Source organism: Mobula birostris, chromosome 6, assembly GCF_030028105.1.
Source record: "Mobula birostris isolate sMobBir1 chromosome 6, sMobBir1.hap1, whole genome shotgun sequence".
Taxonomy (NCBI): domain Eukaryota; kingdom Metazoa; phylum Chordata; class Chondrichthyes; order Myliobatiformes; family Myliobatidae; genus Mobula; species Mobula birostris.
The window spans coordinates 180919379-180936549 of NC_092375.1; the positions used below are offsets into that span (position 1 = coordinate 180919379).

The 17171-nt window shown below is 42.2% G+C and overlaps 1 protein-coding gene across 4 annotated transcripts in view; it reads left to right on the forward strand.

Moving 5' to 3' along the window:
- LOC140199629 (sodium-driven chloride bicarbonate exchanger-like) overlaps positions 1–17171 on the forward strand; it is a 248613-nt gene that overhangs the window by 99090 nt on the left and 132352 nt on the right. For all 4 annotated transcript variants that reach the window (XM_072262026.1, XM_072262027.1, XM_072262024.1 and 1 more), the window contains exons 3-4: positions 5188–5331; positions 14968–15106. In XM_072262026.1, the coding sequence (XP_072118127.1) occupies positions 5188–5331; positions 14968–15106 (283 nt within the window). The remainder of the gene's footprint in view (positions 1–5187; positions 5332–14967; positions 15107–17171) is intronic.

Below are 17171 nucleotides of genomic sequence, written 5' to 3' on the forward strand. Positions count from 1 at the left end.
TTAATATTGCCTAGGTCCTAGTGCGAGGCATGGTGTGCTGTTTGGATCATTTAAACACAGGCCCAGATATACTGACGGACAGGGTGCCGATTCTGCCTGCTCTCCCACGATGTCCATGCTTGTTCATGGTGCTGAGGCCATGAAGACTGTCCCTGGCTGCTGTGCTCTGTGCCCACTAGTATGATGGACTGATATCGAGGCTTTGGGGCCTACTCCAGGCTGCTCCGGGATCCCGATCTAAGGACTCATTTTGGTTTAGAATGTTGTTGCTTGCTTCTATTGTTTACGTGATTTGTGTTTTTAAATTTTTCTTTCTCTGCACATCGGGTGTTGGTCTTTTTTAAAAATTGGCTTCTTTTGAGTTTCTTGCTTTGTGGCTGCCTGTACGCCAATGGTTCCCAACCACTGGGCCGCGGACTGGTACCGGGCCGCAAAGCATGTGCTACCGGGCCGCGAGGAAACTATATGATTTGGCGATATGAAATGATATGAGTCAGCTGCACCTTTCCTCATTCCCTGTCACGCACTGTTGAACTTGAACCCCCCCCCACCCCCCGGGTCAGCCGGTCCGCAAGAATATGGTCAATATTAAACTGGTCCACGGTGCAAAAAAAGTTGGGGACCCCTACTGTAAGCCATCAAATTTTAAGGGTGTGTAATTTATCCATTCTTTGATAATAAATGTACTTTGAAACTTTGAAATTAATTTTCATCCATGATAACAGCAATTTTTTCAGATATGTAGATGAATTTTTGAGCCATGATTTTTGAAGAGTCTTCGATTCCTATTTCTATTGAGATAATTTGAATTGGAGCAATATCAGAACTACTATATCAGTGCAGTGAATAAACTGTTGATGCCTTGGGCTGAGACCCTTCTTTAAGTCTGACATGGTGGAGATGAAGGAACTGAGAAAAGGGAACAGCATTTTTACAGGAGGCAGGATGGGAAGTAGTATAGTCAAGATGACTGAGGCAATCAGTAGGTTTATAAAAGATGTCAGTCAACAGTTTGCCTCCAGAGATGGAGACAGAGAGATTGAGAAAGGGAAGAGAGGTGTCAGAAATGGACCAAGTGAATTTAATGTCCCGGTGGAAGTTAAAGGTTCAAAGCATACAACTCTGAAATTCTTCTTCTCCAGATAGCCATGAAAAGAATGGCAGCACAATCATCAACCCCGAATCCCTCCTCCCTACACAAAAAAGAACAAAAATGGAATAGGAACATCAACCACTAAACCCCACCCCCAAACACACAAAAAACGAGAATGATTGAGCAAGAAACACATAATATAAAAAACTATAAGACTGGAAAAAAAGACCACAGTCTAAGTCCATATTCAAAATGCAGAAAACCCAGGTAACATTCTTCAGCAGGCCACACAGACTTCCCTCTCTAGTAACAGAGCGATCCCTCCAGTGATCAAAAGGCAGGCAACTGACACTCACCATCCGCACACACCTCGATGTTTCAATCTCCCTTGTCGCTTTAATTGCTGAAATGGAGTGGAAGGTCAGCTCGCACCCCATCCCACGAGGTTTGCACACACTACCTCTGCCTCTTGGAGTCCTCTCGGAGACTGCAGTGTGCTGAAAGACCCAAATGATCTCCAAACTGCAAACAGTTCCAGAATCACATTCAAGATGAAAATCAAATGTAAAAGAGATAAAAGACTTGAAATATATGATCTATCCAGAAGACATTGACTGAAGGAGCATTGTACACAGGTGCTGTCTTGACTAGGAGTCTACAGAGGAAAAGCTGATGAGATTGATGAACTCAATATGGGTGTATGAAGCAGTGCCAATGCAGTTATCAATGTAGTGGAGGAAGAGTTGGGGAGCGTTACCGGGGAAGGTTTGGAACATGGACTGTTCTACGTAGCCAATGAAGAGTCAGGCATAGCTGGGGCCATGGGGTGGATTTCCAGCATCTGTAGATTTTTTTGTATTTATATTAATGCAGTGTTTGGGATAAAATGATCACAGAATTAAACAGATAGTCTAGTCTCACATGAAGTGCCTTGCTGCTCTTAACATTATCTTGCTGAATAAACAGGTGACTCATAATGCTGATCTATTTTTCATTGCAAAATGGAGGGATTGGGTGAACAGGCATTTAAGACAGCTGAGACCACAAAGAGCGTATTTGACAGCTACTCGATATGAACTGTTCTCTTAATTGAGGCAGGAAAATAGCATCATGATGGCTAATGTCAGAGCTTTAAATCAGCCTGAAGCTGAACCTCCATTCAAAGTTGAACATAGTTTTTAGTCGTAGCTCAATAGTGATGGAAATTGGGTTTTGATATTCCCAGAACATCATAACTGTTAACATTATGAAAAACAAGAAAAAAAAATGAATTCACTCCAATTATATAAGAATCAGATTGCAAGTGAGACTTGTTAATAGCGAAGAGTGTATGAGAAAAGATTACCAATATAAATGTGAATCCAGAAATGTTCCATTGGCATAAAGGTTGACATCAGTCGGAGTCGACCATGGATGTTGCATCCCAGCTGTCTAGATATGCAAGCTTGGGTAGTACAATGTGGAGAGCAAGCTGTTGCCCAAGTAATAGGTTCCCCCTCTCCATGTATCTAATTAGCCCAAAGGAAAGGCAGAGACCGGCATAGTTTGGTACCAGCAGCGTTACAGGAGTTGTCAGTCAGCATTAAGCTCGATGTAGGACTGCCTTAGGGACTTCAGCTGTGGATTTTTCTCCCAGGATTTATGAGCCTTCCCTGTGAGCGGGTATAGCTGCAAACAGCAGAGTTTTGAGATGAGAATTTTCCATCTCCTAGGTGAACTGCTAACCACGGCTGATGAATCCCATCTGCCCAAAGTGACTGGTTTTAAGGCACCAGTAACCTGCCTTTTCCCTATCTAATATGAACATAAGAAATAGGAGCAGGAATAGGCCATCTGGTCCATTGTGCCTGCTCCACCATTCAATAAGATCATGGCTGATCTAGCCATGAACTCATCTCCACCCACCTGCCTTTTCCCCATCACTCTTAATTCCCCTACTATGCAAAAATCTATCTAACCTTGTCTTAAGTTTATTTACTGAGGTAGCATCCACCGCTTCATTGGGCAGAGAATTCCACGGATTCACCACTCTCTGGGAAAAGCAGTTCCTCCTCCTTTCTGTCCTAAATCTACTCCCCCGAATCTTGAAGCTATGTCCCCTAGTTCCAGTCTCTCCTATCAGTGGAAACAACTTTTCTGCCTTTATCTTATCTATCCCTTTCATAATTTTATATGTTTCTATAAGATATCCTCTCATTCTTCTGAATTCCAGCGAGTACAGTCCCAGATGACTCAATCTCTCCTCATAGTCTAACCCCCTCATCACTGGAATCAACCTGGTGAACCTCCTCTGTACCACCTCCAAAGCCAGTATATCCTTCCTCAAGTAAGGAAACCAGAACTACATGCAGTACTCTAGGTGCGGCCTCACCAGTACCCTGTACAGCTACAGCATAACCTCCCTCCTCTCAAATTCAATCCGTCTAACAATGAAGACAAACATTCCATTTGCTTTCTTGATAGCCTGCTGCACCTGCAAACCAACCTTTTGTGATTCATGCACAAGCACTCCCAAGTCCCTCTGCACAGCAAAATGCTGCAGTATTTTTTACCACTTAAATAATAATCTGCTCTTTCATTTTTCCTTCCCAAGTGGATGACCTCACATTTACCAACATTGTACTCCATCTGCCAGACCCCTTGCCATTTAACCCATCTATATCTCTCTGCAGACTCTCCATATCTTCTGCACAATTTGCTTTTCTACTCAATTTAGTATCATCAGCAAACTTAGATTCACTACACACAGACCCCTCTTCCAGATCGTGGTCTCCTGTCACTAGAAATGGTTTCGCTGGACTTAGTAGCTAAGCTACATTTGAAGGGCAAGAGTTGGGCTCGGTGGTCAGAGGCTATTTGAGACGCACACCATTGGGAGCACTTAAAGGTAGTGGGAGCTTGTCTCCATTACCACTTCCCTTGCTATATCAACCTTAAGGAACCAAACAAAGTATTGAGTTATTGATAAAACAAAAAGATATTGCTACATTGTAGCAGGGTAAAAACAGGGTGGCTGAATGTATGGACACAAGAAAAATGAAATTTACTGTGGAGGTATATGAGGAAAGGCAAAAGATGGGATCGGTTTTACATTATGAGCTGAGCACAGGTTCGTCTTCCGCCATCTGGTCTTGACGCAGAGTCCACCTAGAGTGGTGACCACCCCGGCCGTACCTGTACATTCGACATCCTAGTTCATTGAATACTCCAAGAGACTGCAAAAGCAGCTGATAGTTTAGTCAGTTCAAAAGAACGTCCTTGAATAGGAAATTACAGGCTGCAGACTACAGCGATCATAGTTCTGAAGAAGTATATCTACTAGAATACCTATTAATATTGTGTGCTGTCTGCAAAATGTTGCCAGTGTCATCTTGCCTGGTAAGAATGGTTTATTAAAACATGCCCCTTTCTGGGTTTTATCACCAGAAGCAGGAATCATAAAAGCAGGAAATTGTGCAACATCTTTGTAAAAATATTGCTCTAACCTTGATTGGTGTATTGTGTTAATTTCTGGTCTCATATGATAGGAAGGATGCAAGAGAGAGCGAGAATCCAGGATAGAGTTACGTGAATTGGAGAAGATGGGACCATTTTTTTGAAGAGGAAGATATGGGAAATTCTGATAGGACTTTAGGGAATATTAATAGATATAGACAGAATGGGAAAGCGGTTCCATTTTGTGGAGGTATCGTGGACTAGAAGTCACAGGAATTGAGTAGCAGGGAACAAAATTTTAGAGTAGCACAGGAAACACTTGCTTTTTTTTTACAGAGAATGTGGATGGAATCTGGATTGCACTGCCAGCAGCTATATCGGAAACAGGTTCGATCTTGGGTTTAAGAGGAAATTGAATAAATAAATGGTGGAGAAAAATGCAGAAAGTTGTGCAGAAAGGGACAGTGGGTGGAACAAGAGATGGAGACCTACCAATAGGCAAAATGGCCTCCTGTGCTGCAACCACTCTTTCATTCCATGGTTTTGATTTTGGATGTTCAAGAGTGACAACAAAACTCAAACGAATCTATATTTGTTGATATAAATATTAAAATCAACAAAAGCTTGTGCACAAAATTATTTATTTTCTACATCCGTAGGTCATCGGACTCTGTATATCGGTGTTCACGTTCCACGGGAAAGGCGAAGCCACCGGCGGCACAGGCATCGCGGGCACAAACATCGCAAGCGTGATCGAGAAAGAGACTCAAGCACGGAGGATGGGAGGGAGTCTCCTACTTATGGTAATGGATTCTCCTTTCATGTTAAGGATCTGTAGAGATGTGATGGTTGATATTATCTGTTCTCCTGTGACTGGCTATTTGGTTATTCCTTTGCCAATAAATAGAGAACTCTTGATAGTTCAGCCTAATTGTGGTAACATTCTGGGATTGTGGGAATTTATGACCATAAGATTTAAGAGAAGAATTAGGCCATTTGGCCCATTGAGGCTGCTTTGCCATTTCATCATGGCTGATCCATTTTCCCTTTCAGCCCAATCTCCCTACATCTCTTCATGCCCTGATTAATAAAGAATCTATCAACCTTTGTCTTAAACACATTCATGCAGATTTGGCCTCCACACCCACCTATGGCAACAAATTCTGCAGATTCTCCGCTCTGGCTGAAAAATATCCTTCTTATCTCCCTTCTAAACGGACATCTCTCTAATCTGAGACTGTGTCTTTGGGTCCTAGACTGTCCCAGCATAGGAAGCATCCTCTCCACACACACTCTATCAAGACCTTGTACCATTCAATAAGTTTCAATTAGGTCATCCCTCATTCTTCTGAACTTGATTGAAAACAGGGCCAGAGCCATCAAATGCTCTTCATATGACGTCGTTCAATCCTGGAATGATTTTTGTGAACCACCACTGAATCCTCTCCAGTGTCAGCACATTCTTTCTAAGATGATGGGCCCAAAACTGCTCACAATACTCCAAGTGAGAATTTATTACAAACTTATTAGACATTTAGAAATGCATCGCTTAATCATGAACAGTGACTGTGGATATGAAGCAACCGGAAATGTACTGACTGACCTACTGAGTGTTTTCAGCATTTCTGTTTTATTTCATATGTCCAGCATCGGAAGCTTTTTCCATTTATCATTTTCATTTCCTGATGAGCAAATTTGTATGACTTAGTGGAAACAATAGACTGAAGATGATAGATATTTTATTGATCCCAAAGGACATTACAGTGTCACAGTAGAATTATAAGTGCACAGGTATACAAATATTAGAAGAGAAGTAAGTTAGAATAAAAAAAAATTAAGATGTACAAGATTTACAAGTCAAAAATGACAAGATTTCCAATTCACACTGATAAGATGGTAGTGCAAGAAGAACTGTAATATTATACAGTAATGAGTGCATATTCACACTGTCCAGATAAGAAGCGATGGTAATATTGCACAGGGTGTCTGCGATAGTGGGGTGTGGTAAACAGAGCTAAACAGAGATCTGGTAAACAGCGATTGATAACAGTCTAGCAGGAGGGATTCATCACTTCCCCAGCTATAGATTGACTCATTATAGAGCCTAATGTCCGAGGGTAAGAATGACCTCATATAGCGCTCTTTGGAGCAGCGCAGTTGTCAGTCTATTACTAAGTGTGCTCCTCTGTTCAGCCAAGGTGGCACGCAGAGGGTGAGAAACATTGTCCAGAATTGCCAGGACTTCATGGAGGGTCCTTTGCCCTACCACAGCCTTCAGTGTGTCCAGTTTGACTCCTATAATGGAGCCAGCCTTTGAATCAGTTTATTGAGCATGTTGGCATCAGCCGCGTTGATGTATTGCCCCAGCCCATCACCACATAGAAGATTGTACTGGTGACAACAGACTGGTAGAACATGTGAAGGAGAGGCCTGCATGCTTCAAAGGACCTCAGTCTCCTCAGGAAGTAAAGGTGACTCTGGCCCTCATACTCAGCCTCTGTGTTGGTGCTCCACTTAAGTCTGTCATCCAGGTAGAACCCCCCCCAGGTACTTGTAGGTCCTCAGCACATCCATGTCCTCGCCATCAATAATAACAGGGAACAGTGCAGGCTTGGTCTTCCCGAAGTTCATCACCATCTCCCTTGTCATACTGATGTTGAGCTGCAGATGATTCAATTTGCACCTTTTGACAAATTCATTTACCATGGCCCTATATTAATCATCCTATCCTCCCTTTATATACCCAACTATTGCTGAGTCATCAGAGAGTATCTGCAGATGGCAGGACTCAGTGTTATATCTAAAGTCAGATATACAGAGTAAACAGGAAGGGAGCCAATACAGTCCCCCGTGGGGCCCCAGTGCTGCTTATAGCCATGTCTAACACACAGCTCTGAAGACACACAAACTGTGGTCTGCCAGTCGGGTTGTCCATTACCCAGGATACAATGGAAGTGTCAACCTGCATTGAATGGAGCCTTTCCCCCCAGCAATGAGGGCTGTATGATATTGAAAGCACTTAAGAAATCAAAAAAAACATGATCCTGTTAACCTTTAACTTTAAGTGCCATTAAAAAGATGGTGATTATTTTAATGCTGTTTCAGTGTTCCTTTCCTGATTTTGGTATACCCTGTAAATTTATGGTGGAGGCTGTCCAATTGTCATGGATGTTTAGTCAAGAGAATCTTGTGTAAAATCTTGGAGTCTGTGCAGAGGGATTCTACACAAGTAGTGCTTATCAAAGGAAGTCTGAGAGCATTCAGAACTGTGCAAAAGTCTTGGGCTTAGGTGCCTAAGACTTTTTGTAAATCTGGTGGGAGCAATGGATGTTGTGAATGGGAAGGTTGTGGGCCAGGTGGAAGAGGAGGAATGCCAGGATGGGGGGAGGGATGGTAGGTGGTGGCATGGGTATAGAAATCCCTGGCCCTGAGACACTAGGTGGAGTGGTGTGATTCCAAGCAACTGGTTTTTTGATCGTTACAGAATGTCTCTCTGGTGCTTTCTGCTCCCTCCCCCTTTTCCCAATCATGATTCCCATTTCCACTCAGTCCACAATAGAGACCCATATCAGAATCCGGTTTATCATCACTCACGTGTCATGAAATTTGTTTTTCTTTGTGACAGGAGTACAGTGCAATACATAAAGAATATTACAATACTGTGCAAAAAAAACAAATCTTGGGCACCCTAGCTATATATGAGTGGCTGAGACCTTTACAGAGTACTGTAGAACATAGAATAGTAGTGCCATGTACTAGTGGGGCCAGAAATAGGAAGATCATACAATTTAACACATGACTAAGAAGTTGGTGCAGGAGGGAGAGCTTCAGTTTTTCGGTCAATTGTCCCTTTTCTAGGGGAAGTGGGACCTGTACAGAAGGGAAGTTTTGCAGCTGAAATGGAGAGGGAGAGAGAGATTAACTCAAATGAGGTACTTGAGGATTATAAGAAATGCAAGAGAACACTTAAGGAGATGAGAAGGGCTAAAAGAACATGAGATTGCTCTAGCAAGCAGGGTAAAGGACAATCCAAAGGGCTTCTGCAGGTATATTAAGAGCAAAAGGACAGCAAGGGACAAAATTGGTCCTCTGGAAGATCAGAATGGTAATGTATGCAAGGTGCCAAAAGAACGGTGATCTCAAATGGATTTTTTGCATCTGTTTTTACTTAGGAGATGAGCACAGAGCCTGTAGATGTGAAGCAATGCAGCAGCGAGGTCGTGGACCCTATGCAGGTTACAAAGGAGGAGGAATCTGTTGTCCTGAGGGAAATTAGGGTGGATAAATCCCCAGGGCCTGACATTGTGATCCCTTGGACACTGTGGGAGACTAATGCAGAAATTGCAGAGGCCTATGCAGAGATATTTAAAACATTCTTAGCTACAGGTGACGACCCTGAGGATTGGAGAATAGCTAATGTTTTTCCATTGTTTCAATAGATACATTTAACGTCAGAGAAACGTATACAATAGACATCTGAAATTCTTTTTCTTCGCAAACATCTTTTAAAGGTTCTAAGAAAAAGCCAGGAAATTATAGGCCGTTGAGCTTGACATTAGTAGTGAGAAAGTTATTGAAAGATACTCTAAGGGACTGGGTATTTGAATGGGAATCGACTGATTAAGGATAGTCAGCATGGCTTCATGTGTATGTCAGTGTGTTCTGTCTTACCAGTCCGAGTTTTTCATGGAAGTTAGCAGGAAAATTGATGAAGGCAAGGCTGTGGAGGTTTTCTACTTAGGTTTTACCAGGGCCTGTGACAAGGTCCCACATGGTAGGTTGGTCAAGTAGGTTCAGTAGTTTGCCATTTAAGATGAGGAGGTAAATTGGATTAGACGTTGGCTTTGTGGAAGAAGCCAGTAAATGGTTGTAGATGGTTGCCTCTCTGACTGGAAGCCTGTGACCAGCGGTGTGCCGCAGGGATCAGTGCTGGGTCCTTTGTTGGTTGACATCTATATCAATGATATGGATCATGATGTGTTAAATTGAATCAGCAAATTTGTGGATGACATCGAGATTGGGAGTGCAAAGTATCAAAACTTGCAGCAGAATCTGGTCCAGCTGGAGAAATGGGCTGAAAAATGGTAGATAGTATCTAATGCAGACAAGTGTGAGATGTTGCACTTTGGGAGGACCAACCAGGGTAGATATTGCACAGTTAATGGTAGGGCACTGAGGAGTGTGGTTGAACAAAGGGATCTAGGAATACAGGTCCATAATTCTTGAAAGTTGTGTAGATAGGGTTGTATAGAAAGCTTTTGGCACATTGGCTTCATAATTTAATGTAAGATATTCGTGAGGCCTAATTTGGAGTACTGTGTCCACTTTAAGTCACCTACATACAGGAAAGATGTAAATAAGATTGAAAGAATGCAGAGGAAATTCACAAGGATGTTGCTGGGACTTGAGAACCTGAGTAACAGGGAAAGATCTTGAATAGGTTTGGACTTTATTCCTTAAAGCGCAGAAACATGAGGGAAAATTTGATTGAGGTATACAAAATTATGATTGAATAGGTTAGGACTTTATTCCTTAGAACATAGAAGATTGAGAGGAGATTTGATAGAGGTGTACAAAATTATGAAAGGTATAGTCAGGGTAAATGCAAACAGATTTTTTCCACTGAGGTAGGGTGAGACTAGAACTAGAGGTCATGTGTTAAGGGTGAAAGGTGAAATATTTAAGGGGAAAATGTAGGGGAACTTATTCACTCAGAGGGTGGTGAGAGTGTGGAACTAGCTGCCCGTGCAAGTGGTGGATGCAAAGTCAATTTCAGCATTCAAGAGAAATTTAGATAGGTACAAGGATGGAGCAGGCTATGGAGGGCTGTGCTGCAGATGCAGATCGATGGGACAAGGCAAATTAATGGTTTGGCATGAACTGGATGGGCCAAAGTGCTTGTGTCTGTGCTATAGTGTTCCGTTACTCTATGACTCTGACTGTAGAGCACAGGGACAGGCACATCAGCTGACAATGTTGTGCCAATCCAATTAAATTAGTAATCAATTCTACCTACACAATGCCCATATCTCTCCATTTTCCTCACATTCATGTGCCTATCTAAACGTCTCTTAGAAGTTCCTAATTTATCAACCTCAACCACCACCCAGCCAGCACATTCCAGGCACCCAGTACTCTCTGTGTTAAAAAGAAACTTGGCGCAGACCTTCAGTTAACCCCTCTCACCTTAAATGCATGCCCTCTGGTATTAAACATTTCAACCCTCAACATCCTTTCTATAATGGGATGAGCAGAACTGTATAGAATATTCCCGATGCAGCCTAACTAGAACTTTATAAAGCTGCAACATAACTTCCTGACTTTAGAACTCACTGCCGCGACAAATCAAGGCAAGCATGCTACACGCCCTGTTAACCACCTTATCCACCTGCATGTCCACTTTAAGGGAGCTATGAACTTGACCCCAAGATTCCTTTGCTCATCAACATTGTCTTGCCCTTAAATATTGTACTGTTTCTTTACGCTTGCCGTACCAAGGTGCAACACTGCACATTTGGCCAGGTTAAATTTCACCTATTTCTGCAGCTGATCTGGAGAACAAATGTATACTTTGCGGAGCAGACTTGATGGTCCAAATGTCGTAATTCTGTTCCTATATCTTATGGTCTAATATCACTCTTTAATATTTGGGGTCATCTGAAAGTGTATGTTTTTCTTAAAGCATGAAAGTTTACTTGTTCCACAGACCACCTACTCAATTCACTACATTAAATTCAACTTGAAGAGGTTATATATAATGTTACAGGACACTAAGTCTCTCCAGTTCTAACATCATGCATGGGAACCAAGTTTGTATTTTAGCTTTACAGTCTGATTTTATTTAAGCAAGGTCAAATAGTGTTTTCAGTTCACAAAGCACAATAAGTACAAAATTGATGAATGTACAAGAAATAATTTCAAATAAAATATTTCAAGAATTAATTACGAATGTAACACACTTACATTTCAATTGCTATTTCTTGTATTAGTCACTCACCCAAAGAGCAAGAGCAAGTTGCTGAGGTTAACAATTTGGATTTTTGAATCTTACTCTGATTTGAAAGAGTCAGATCCCACTTGGAAAGAATGTCTTTACCCAATCATCAAAATATTGATATATTTATATCACTAGTGGTTCATATGTATGAAGTATGTTTGCCAATGCATTGCACTTTTCTTCAGAATGGTGAGATTTAAACACAAAAGAGTATGATCTGTGACAGATGCAGTTCTGTTTGTCTTTTCTCCTCTTCCCCTCTGCTCCTTTCCTGCCCCTAACACTTTCTGTTTTCTCTGTTCCTCCCTGTAGCACTGTTCAAAAGTATTAACGTCCTATTATCATTGAAGTGTGATTAAAACCGTGACTGGGTCATGAGTAATTAATGTCACAGATTTTCTGTTGCACAAATTTAGAGTTACTGCAGAACTTCAGAAAAAAATAGCTCTGTTTTTCATGTGGTAATGATGTTTAGATTGAAATAATGAATCCAAATTAAGATTGAAAGAGTGTAGAGACAATTTACTAGGATATTGCCTGGACTTGAGGACCAGAGGAATAGAGGAATGTTGACTAGATTTGGACATTATTCCCTGGATCATAGGAATATGAGGAGAAATTTGATAGAGGTATACAAAATTATGAGTGGTATAGACAGGGTAAATGCAAACAGGTTTTTTTTTCCCACTGAGGGTGGGTGAGATTAGAACTAGATGGTGAAGGGTGAAAAGGTGATATATTTGAGGGGGAGCTCCTTCACTCAGAGGGTGGTGAAGGTGTGGAATAAGCTGCCATCAGAAGTGTTAGATGCGGGTTTGATCTCGGTATTTAAGAGAAATTAGAATAAGTACATGGATGGAAGGGTTATGGAGGGCTTTGGTTCGGGTGCCGCTGATGGGACCAGGCACAATAATAGTCTGACACAGGCCAGAGGAAACAAAGTCTGTTTCTGTGCTGTAGTGCTTAATGACTCTAAATCAAAAATTTGGTAAAAAGTCAGGAAACAAGAGCATCAGAAACCCCAACAAGACTGGGGCTATTTATAAACACACTTGATTCTTCAGCTGCTGGAAATGCCGAGCAGCACACATGTAATGCTGGAGGAATCCAGCAGATCAGGCAGCAGTCAATGTTTTGGGCCAAGACCCGCCATCACTGCTGTAAAGGAAAGGGGAAGACGCTAGAATGAGAAGATGGGGAAAGGCTCCTTTGTCCATTCGTCACTCCCCATTGATCTCCTTCCTGACACTTATCCCCGCAAGCAGGTCAAGTACTACATCTGCCCCTACACTTCATCCCTCACCACCATTCAGAGCTCCAAACAATCCTTCCAGGCGTTGTGACACTTCACCAACAAGTGATGTCATCTACTATATCTGTTGCTCCTGGTGCAGTCTCCTCTACATGGGTGAGACCCAATTTAGATTAGGGATCTGCATCATTGGGTACCTTCACTTCATCTGACGCAAAAGGTGGGATTTCCCTGTGTCCACCTCTTTCATTGTGACTTCCGATTCCCATTCCAGCATGTTGTTTCACACTCTCTTGTACTGTCACAATGAGCTCACTCTCAGACGGAGGTGCAGCACCTCATATTCTGTTTAGACATCCTCCTACCTGATGCAATGAACATCAATTTCTTGAACTTGCGGTAATTTTTCCCTTTTCTCTCTTTTTTTCCATCTCTTACTCTTTCTTTTCTCCTCACCTGTCCATCAACTTCCTCTGGTGCCCCTCCTCCTTCCTTTTCTCCCATGGTCTATTGTTCTCTCCAATCGGATTTTTTTTTTCTTCATCTCTTTACCTTTTCCACCTATCACCTCTTGGCTTTTTATTTCATAACCCCTCCCTATACCCACCCACCTTCACCCTCACCTGGTTTCATCTGTCTCCTGATAGCTTGTACTCCCTCCCCTCCCATCCCCTTATCTTATTCTGTGTTCATCCACCTTCCTTTCCAGTCCTGATGAAAGGTCTTGGCCTGAAACATGGACTGTTTATTCCTCTCCATAGATGCTGCCTGACCTGATGGGTTCTTTCAGCACTTTGTTTGTGTTGTATGGGGGCAATTTAGATCCTCCTGATCTTAGTAAGAGACTCTCACAATCTGGTCTGGAGGACCTGAATTATAAGGAAAGATTGAATAGATTTGACTTTATTCCTTGGAACATAGAAGATTGAGAGGAGATTTGATAAAGGTATATAAAATTATGAGGGATATTGATTGAGTGATTGCAAGCAAGCTTTTTCCACTGAGGTTGGGTGGGACTACAACTAGAGATCATGAGTTAAGGGTGAAAGGTGAAAAATTTAAGGGGAACATGAGGGGAATCTCCTTCGCTCAGAGGGTGGTGAGAGTGTGAAATGAGCTGCCAGTGCAAGTGGTGCATGCGAGCTCGATGTCAATGCTTAAGAGAAGTTGGATAGTTACTTGGAGAGCTATGTTCCCAGTGCAATAGGCAGTTGAAATGGTTGGGCATGGACTAGATGGGCCAAAGGGCCAGCTTCTGTGCTGTAATTCTCTATGACTCTATGATTTTATTCTTTTATGATAAGCTTGGCTAACTGAATGGTCACACAGGCTCTAAAGCCACTTTGGATGTTTGTGAAAGCCTTTATGTCCATTTAGAAGCAAATATATTTTTGTAGATTGGGGCACAACAGTGAATGACTTATAGGTTTTCTGAAGCCTTCCTAGATGTCCTGTTGGAGAAAATTATTGACCTCTACTTAGCCTTCCGATTGGTGAATATTTTTGTCTATTTATAGAACATAGAATAGTACAGCTCAGTACAGGCCTTTCAGCCCACATTGTTGTGCCGACCCTCAAACCCTGCCTCCCTTATAACCCCCCACCTTAGATTCCTCCATATACCTGTCTAGTAGTCTCTTAAACTTCACTAGTGTATCTGCCTCCACCACTGACTCAGGCAGTGCATTCCACGCACCAACCACTCTCTGAGTGAAAAACCTTCCTCTAATATCCCCCTTGAACTTCCCACCCCTTACCTTAAAGCCATGTCCCCTTGTATTGAGCAGTGGTGCCCTGGGGGAGAGGCACTGGCTATCCACTCTATCTATTCCTCTTAATATCTTGAATACCTCTATCATATCTCCTCTCATCCTCCTTCTCTCCAAAGAGTAAAGCCCTAGCTCCCTTAATCTCTGGTCATAATGCATACTTTCTAAACCAGGCAGCATCCTGGTAAATCTCCTCTGTACCCTTTCCAATGCTTCCACATACTTCCTATAGTGAGGCGACCAGATACCACATAGACCATGTTACCTGCAATGCCTGAAGGACTTTCCCTGATTAGTTAATGTCTGGCAGACAGAAATAGACTAATAATGAAGATTATTTTTCAGCAGAAATGCACCTTTTGTCGTAAAAGAAATAATTTATAACATTGGTTTTCTAATTTCATTTTTCAATGTCCTTCAGATACTCCATCCCAACGTGTGCAGTTCATTCTTGGAGTAGAGGATGATGATGAAGAACATGTTCCACACGATCTCTTCACTGAACTTGATGAAATTTGCATGCATAATGGTGAAGATACAGAATGGAAGGAGACTGCCAGGTGATTTGTGTTTCTAAACACTGATTCAACAAATGAAAGCTTGTAGTATTTATGTGCTGTTCTGGGTTTAGCTGATTAAAGCTTAGATAAGCCCCTACAGAAGGGAAAAATCTCTTAAATCCAGATTTAGATGTATGAAGTGAGAGTTGGTGGAAAATGCATGAGCATTATTTCTCGGAGTAAAAATTGCTGTGTTTGAATTTGTCTAATGTGGAGTGAACATTGTACACCAGTTTCCAGATTGTCTTAAAAGAATCAAGTAACAAAGACTTAGTCTAATGGCAAGGAGGTCCAAGAAGATTGCAAAACAGGATCTATTACACAAGGTTAGCATCAGCCCTCGACACAGATTCACATGTGCAGATCCTTAGACACACTCAAACTGCATGTACAAAACACCCACGCACACTCATGTGGACATAACACAGCAGCTTTCTTTTTACATCCTCATTTTTTTGCACTTCCCACTTTATTGCACTGCCAACCTAGACCTTGCCTCCCCATCTCTCTCTTTAACTCTTCTCTCTCTCTCTCTCCCTCCCCCTCCCTCTCTCTCTCCCCCTCCCCCCTCGCGTGCTTTCTCCAGCCCTGCACCCTCTCCAACTCTGACCCCGTGCTCTCTCCCCCTCTTCCTCTACCTCTGTGCCATTTCTGCCCCTTGGCCGGTCCCTGTACAGGCCCAGTCTCTCTCCCACTCTCCCCCAATGCCCTCTCTGCCCCCTCTCACCCTCTTCCCCCACAGTCGCACTTATTCACTTCAACTGCAACTCTAGTAGATATGGCAATAACGTCCTGAGGTTCTGGATCATATCTTGCACCAAAATGACACCATCTATTGTGCATTGTTTTTTTGAGGCATACTGCAGGAACCCGAAAAAATGAAAAAACTTTTATTTTTTTTCCTACTTCTTAACCTTCTATGGCACTCATGGCTGTATCAGAATCTGGTTATATTAAATTAAGTAGTGCAGAAATAGAGGAAAAAGTAGTGAGATAGTGTTGGCTCATTATCTGTGCAGAAATTTGATGGTGGAAGGAAAGAAATTTTCCAAATGTTGCGTGTGTGTCTTCAGGCTCCTGTACATCCTCCTTCATGGCAGCAATGAGAAGGGAGCCTCTCCTGGGTGGACGTCACCTTACTGAGACATTGTCTTTTGAAGTTGTCCTGGATGCTGGGAAGGCTAGTGCTGATGATAGAGCTGACTGAGTTCACAACTTTCTGCAGCTCATTTCGATCCATAGCAGATGGTGATGCAGCCAATTACAATATTCTCCACAGTATACCAGTAGAAATTTGTGAGTGTCTTTGGTGACATACCTAATCTCCTCAAACTCTTAATCAAATATTATTACTATTATGCCTTCTTTGTAATTGTATCAATATTTTGTGCCCAGGATAGATCTTCAGAGAAGTTGACACCCAGGAACTTGAAACTGTTCACCCTTTCCACTTCCGATCCCCTGTTGAGGACTAGTGTGTGTTCTCTTGACTTCCCATTCCTGAAGTACACAATTAATTCCTTGGTCTTATTGATGTTGATTGCAAGGTTGTTGTTGTGATACTTCTCAATAGCTGATCTATCTCACTTCTGAACACCTCCTCCTCATCATCTGAAATTCTGCCAACAAAAGTTGTGTCATCGGCATACTTACTGTATAGATGGTGTTTGACCTTTGCCTAGCCACACAGTTGTGGGTGTAGAGAGAGTTGAGCAGTGGGCAAGCATGCATTCTTGAGGTGCACTTGTGTTGAGTGTTAGCGAGGAGGAGATGTTATTTCTGATCCACAGAGACTGTGGTCTCCCATGAGAAAGTTAAGGATCCAGTTGCAGAGGAAGGTACAGAGACCCAGGTTTTGGGCGTGTGATTAGAAATGAGGATATGATTGCGTTGAATGCTGAACTATAGTCGATAAACAGAATAATGGCCTTTTTTGATACTGGTTAAAGAAAAACCAACTGTGGTTTTATTCCAAAAGCCAATTAGGCATTGTTTGAAGTCTTGAATGGGCTCATCTTTGATGCTTGCCCACTGAATTATCATACTGTTACTTATTATCCTGAGT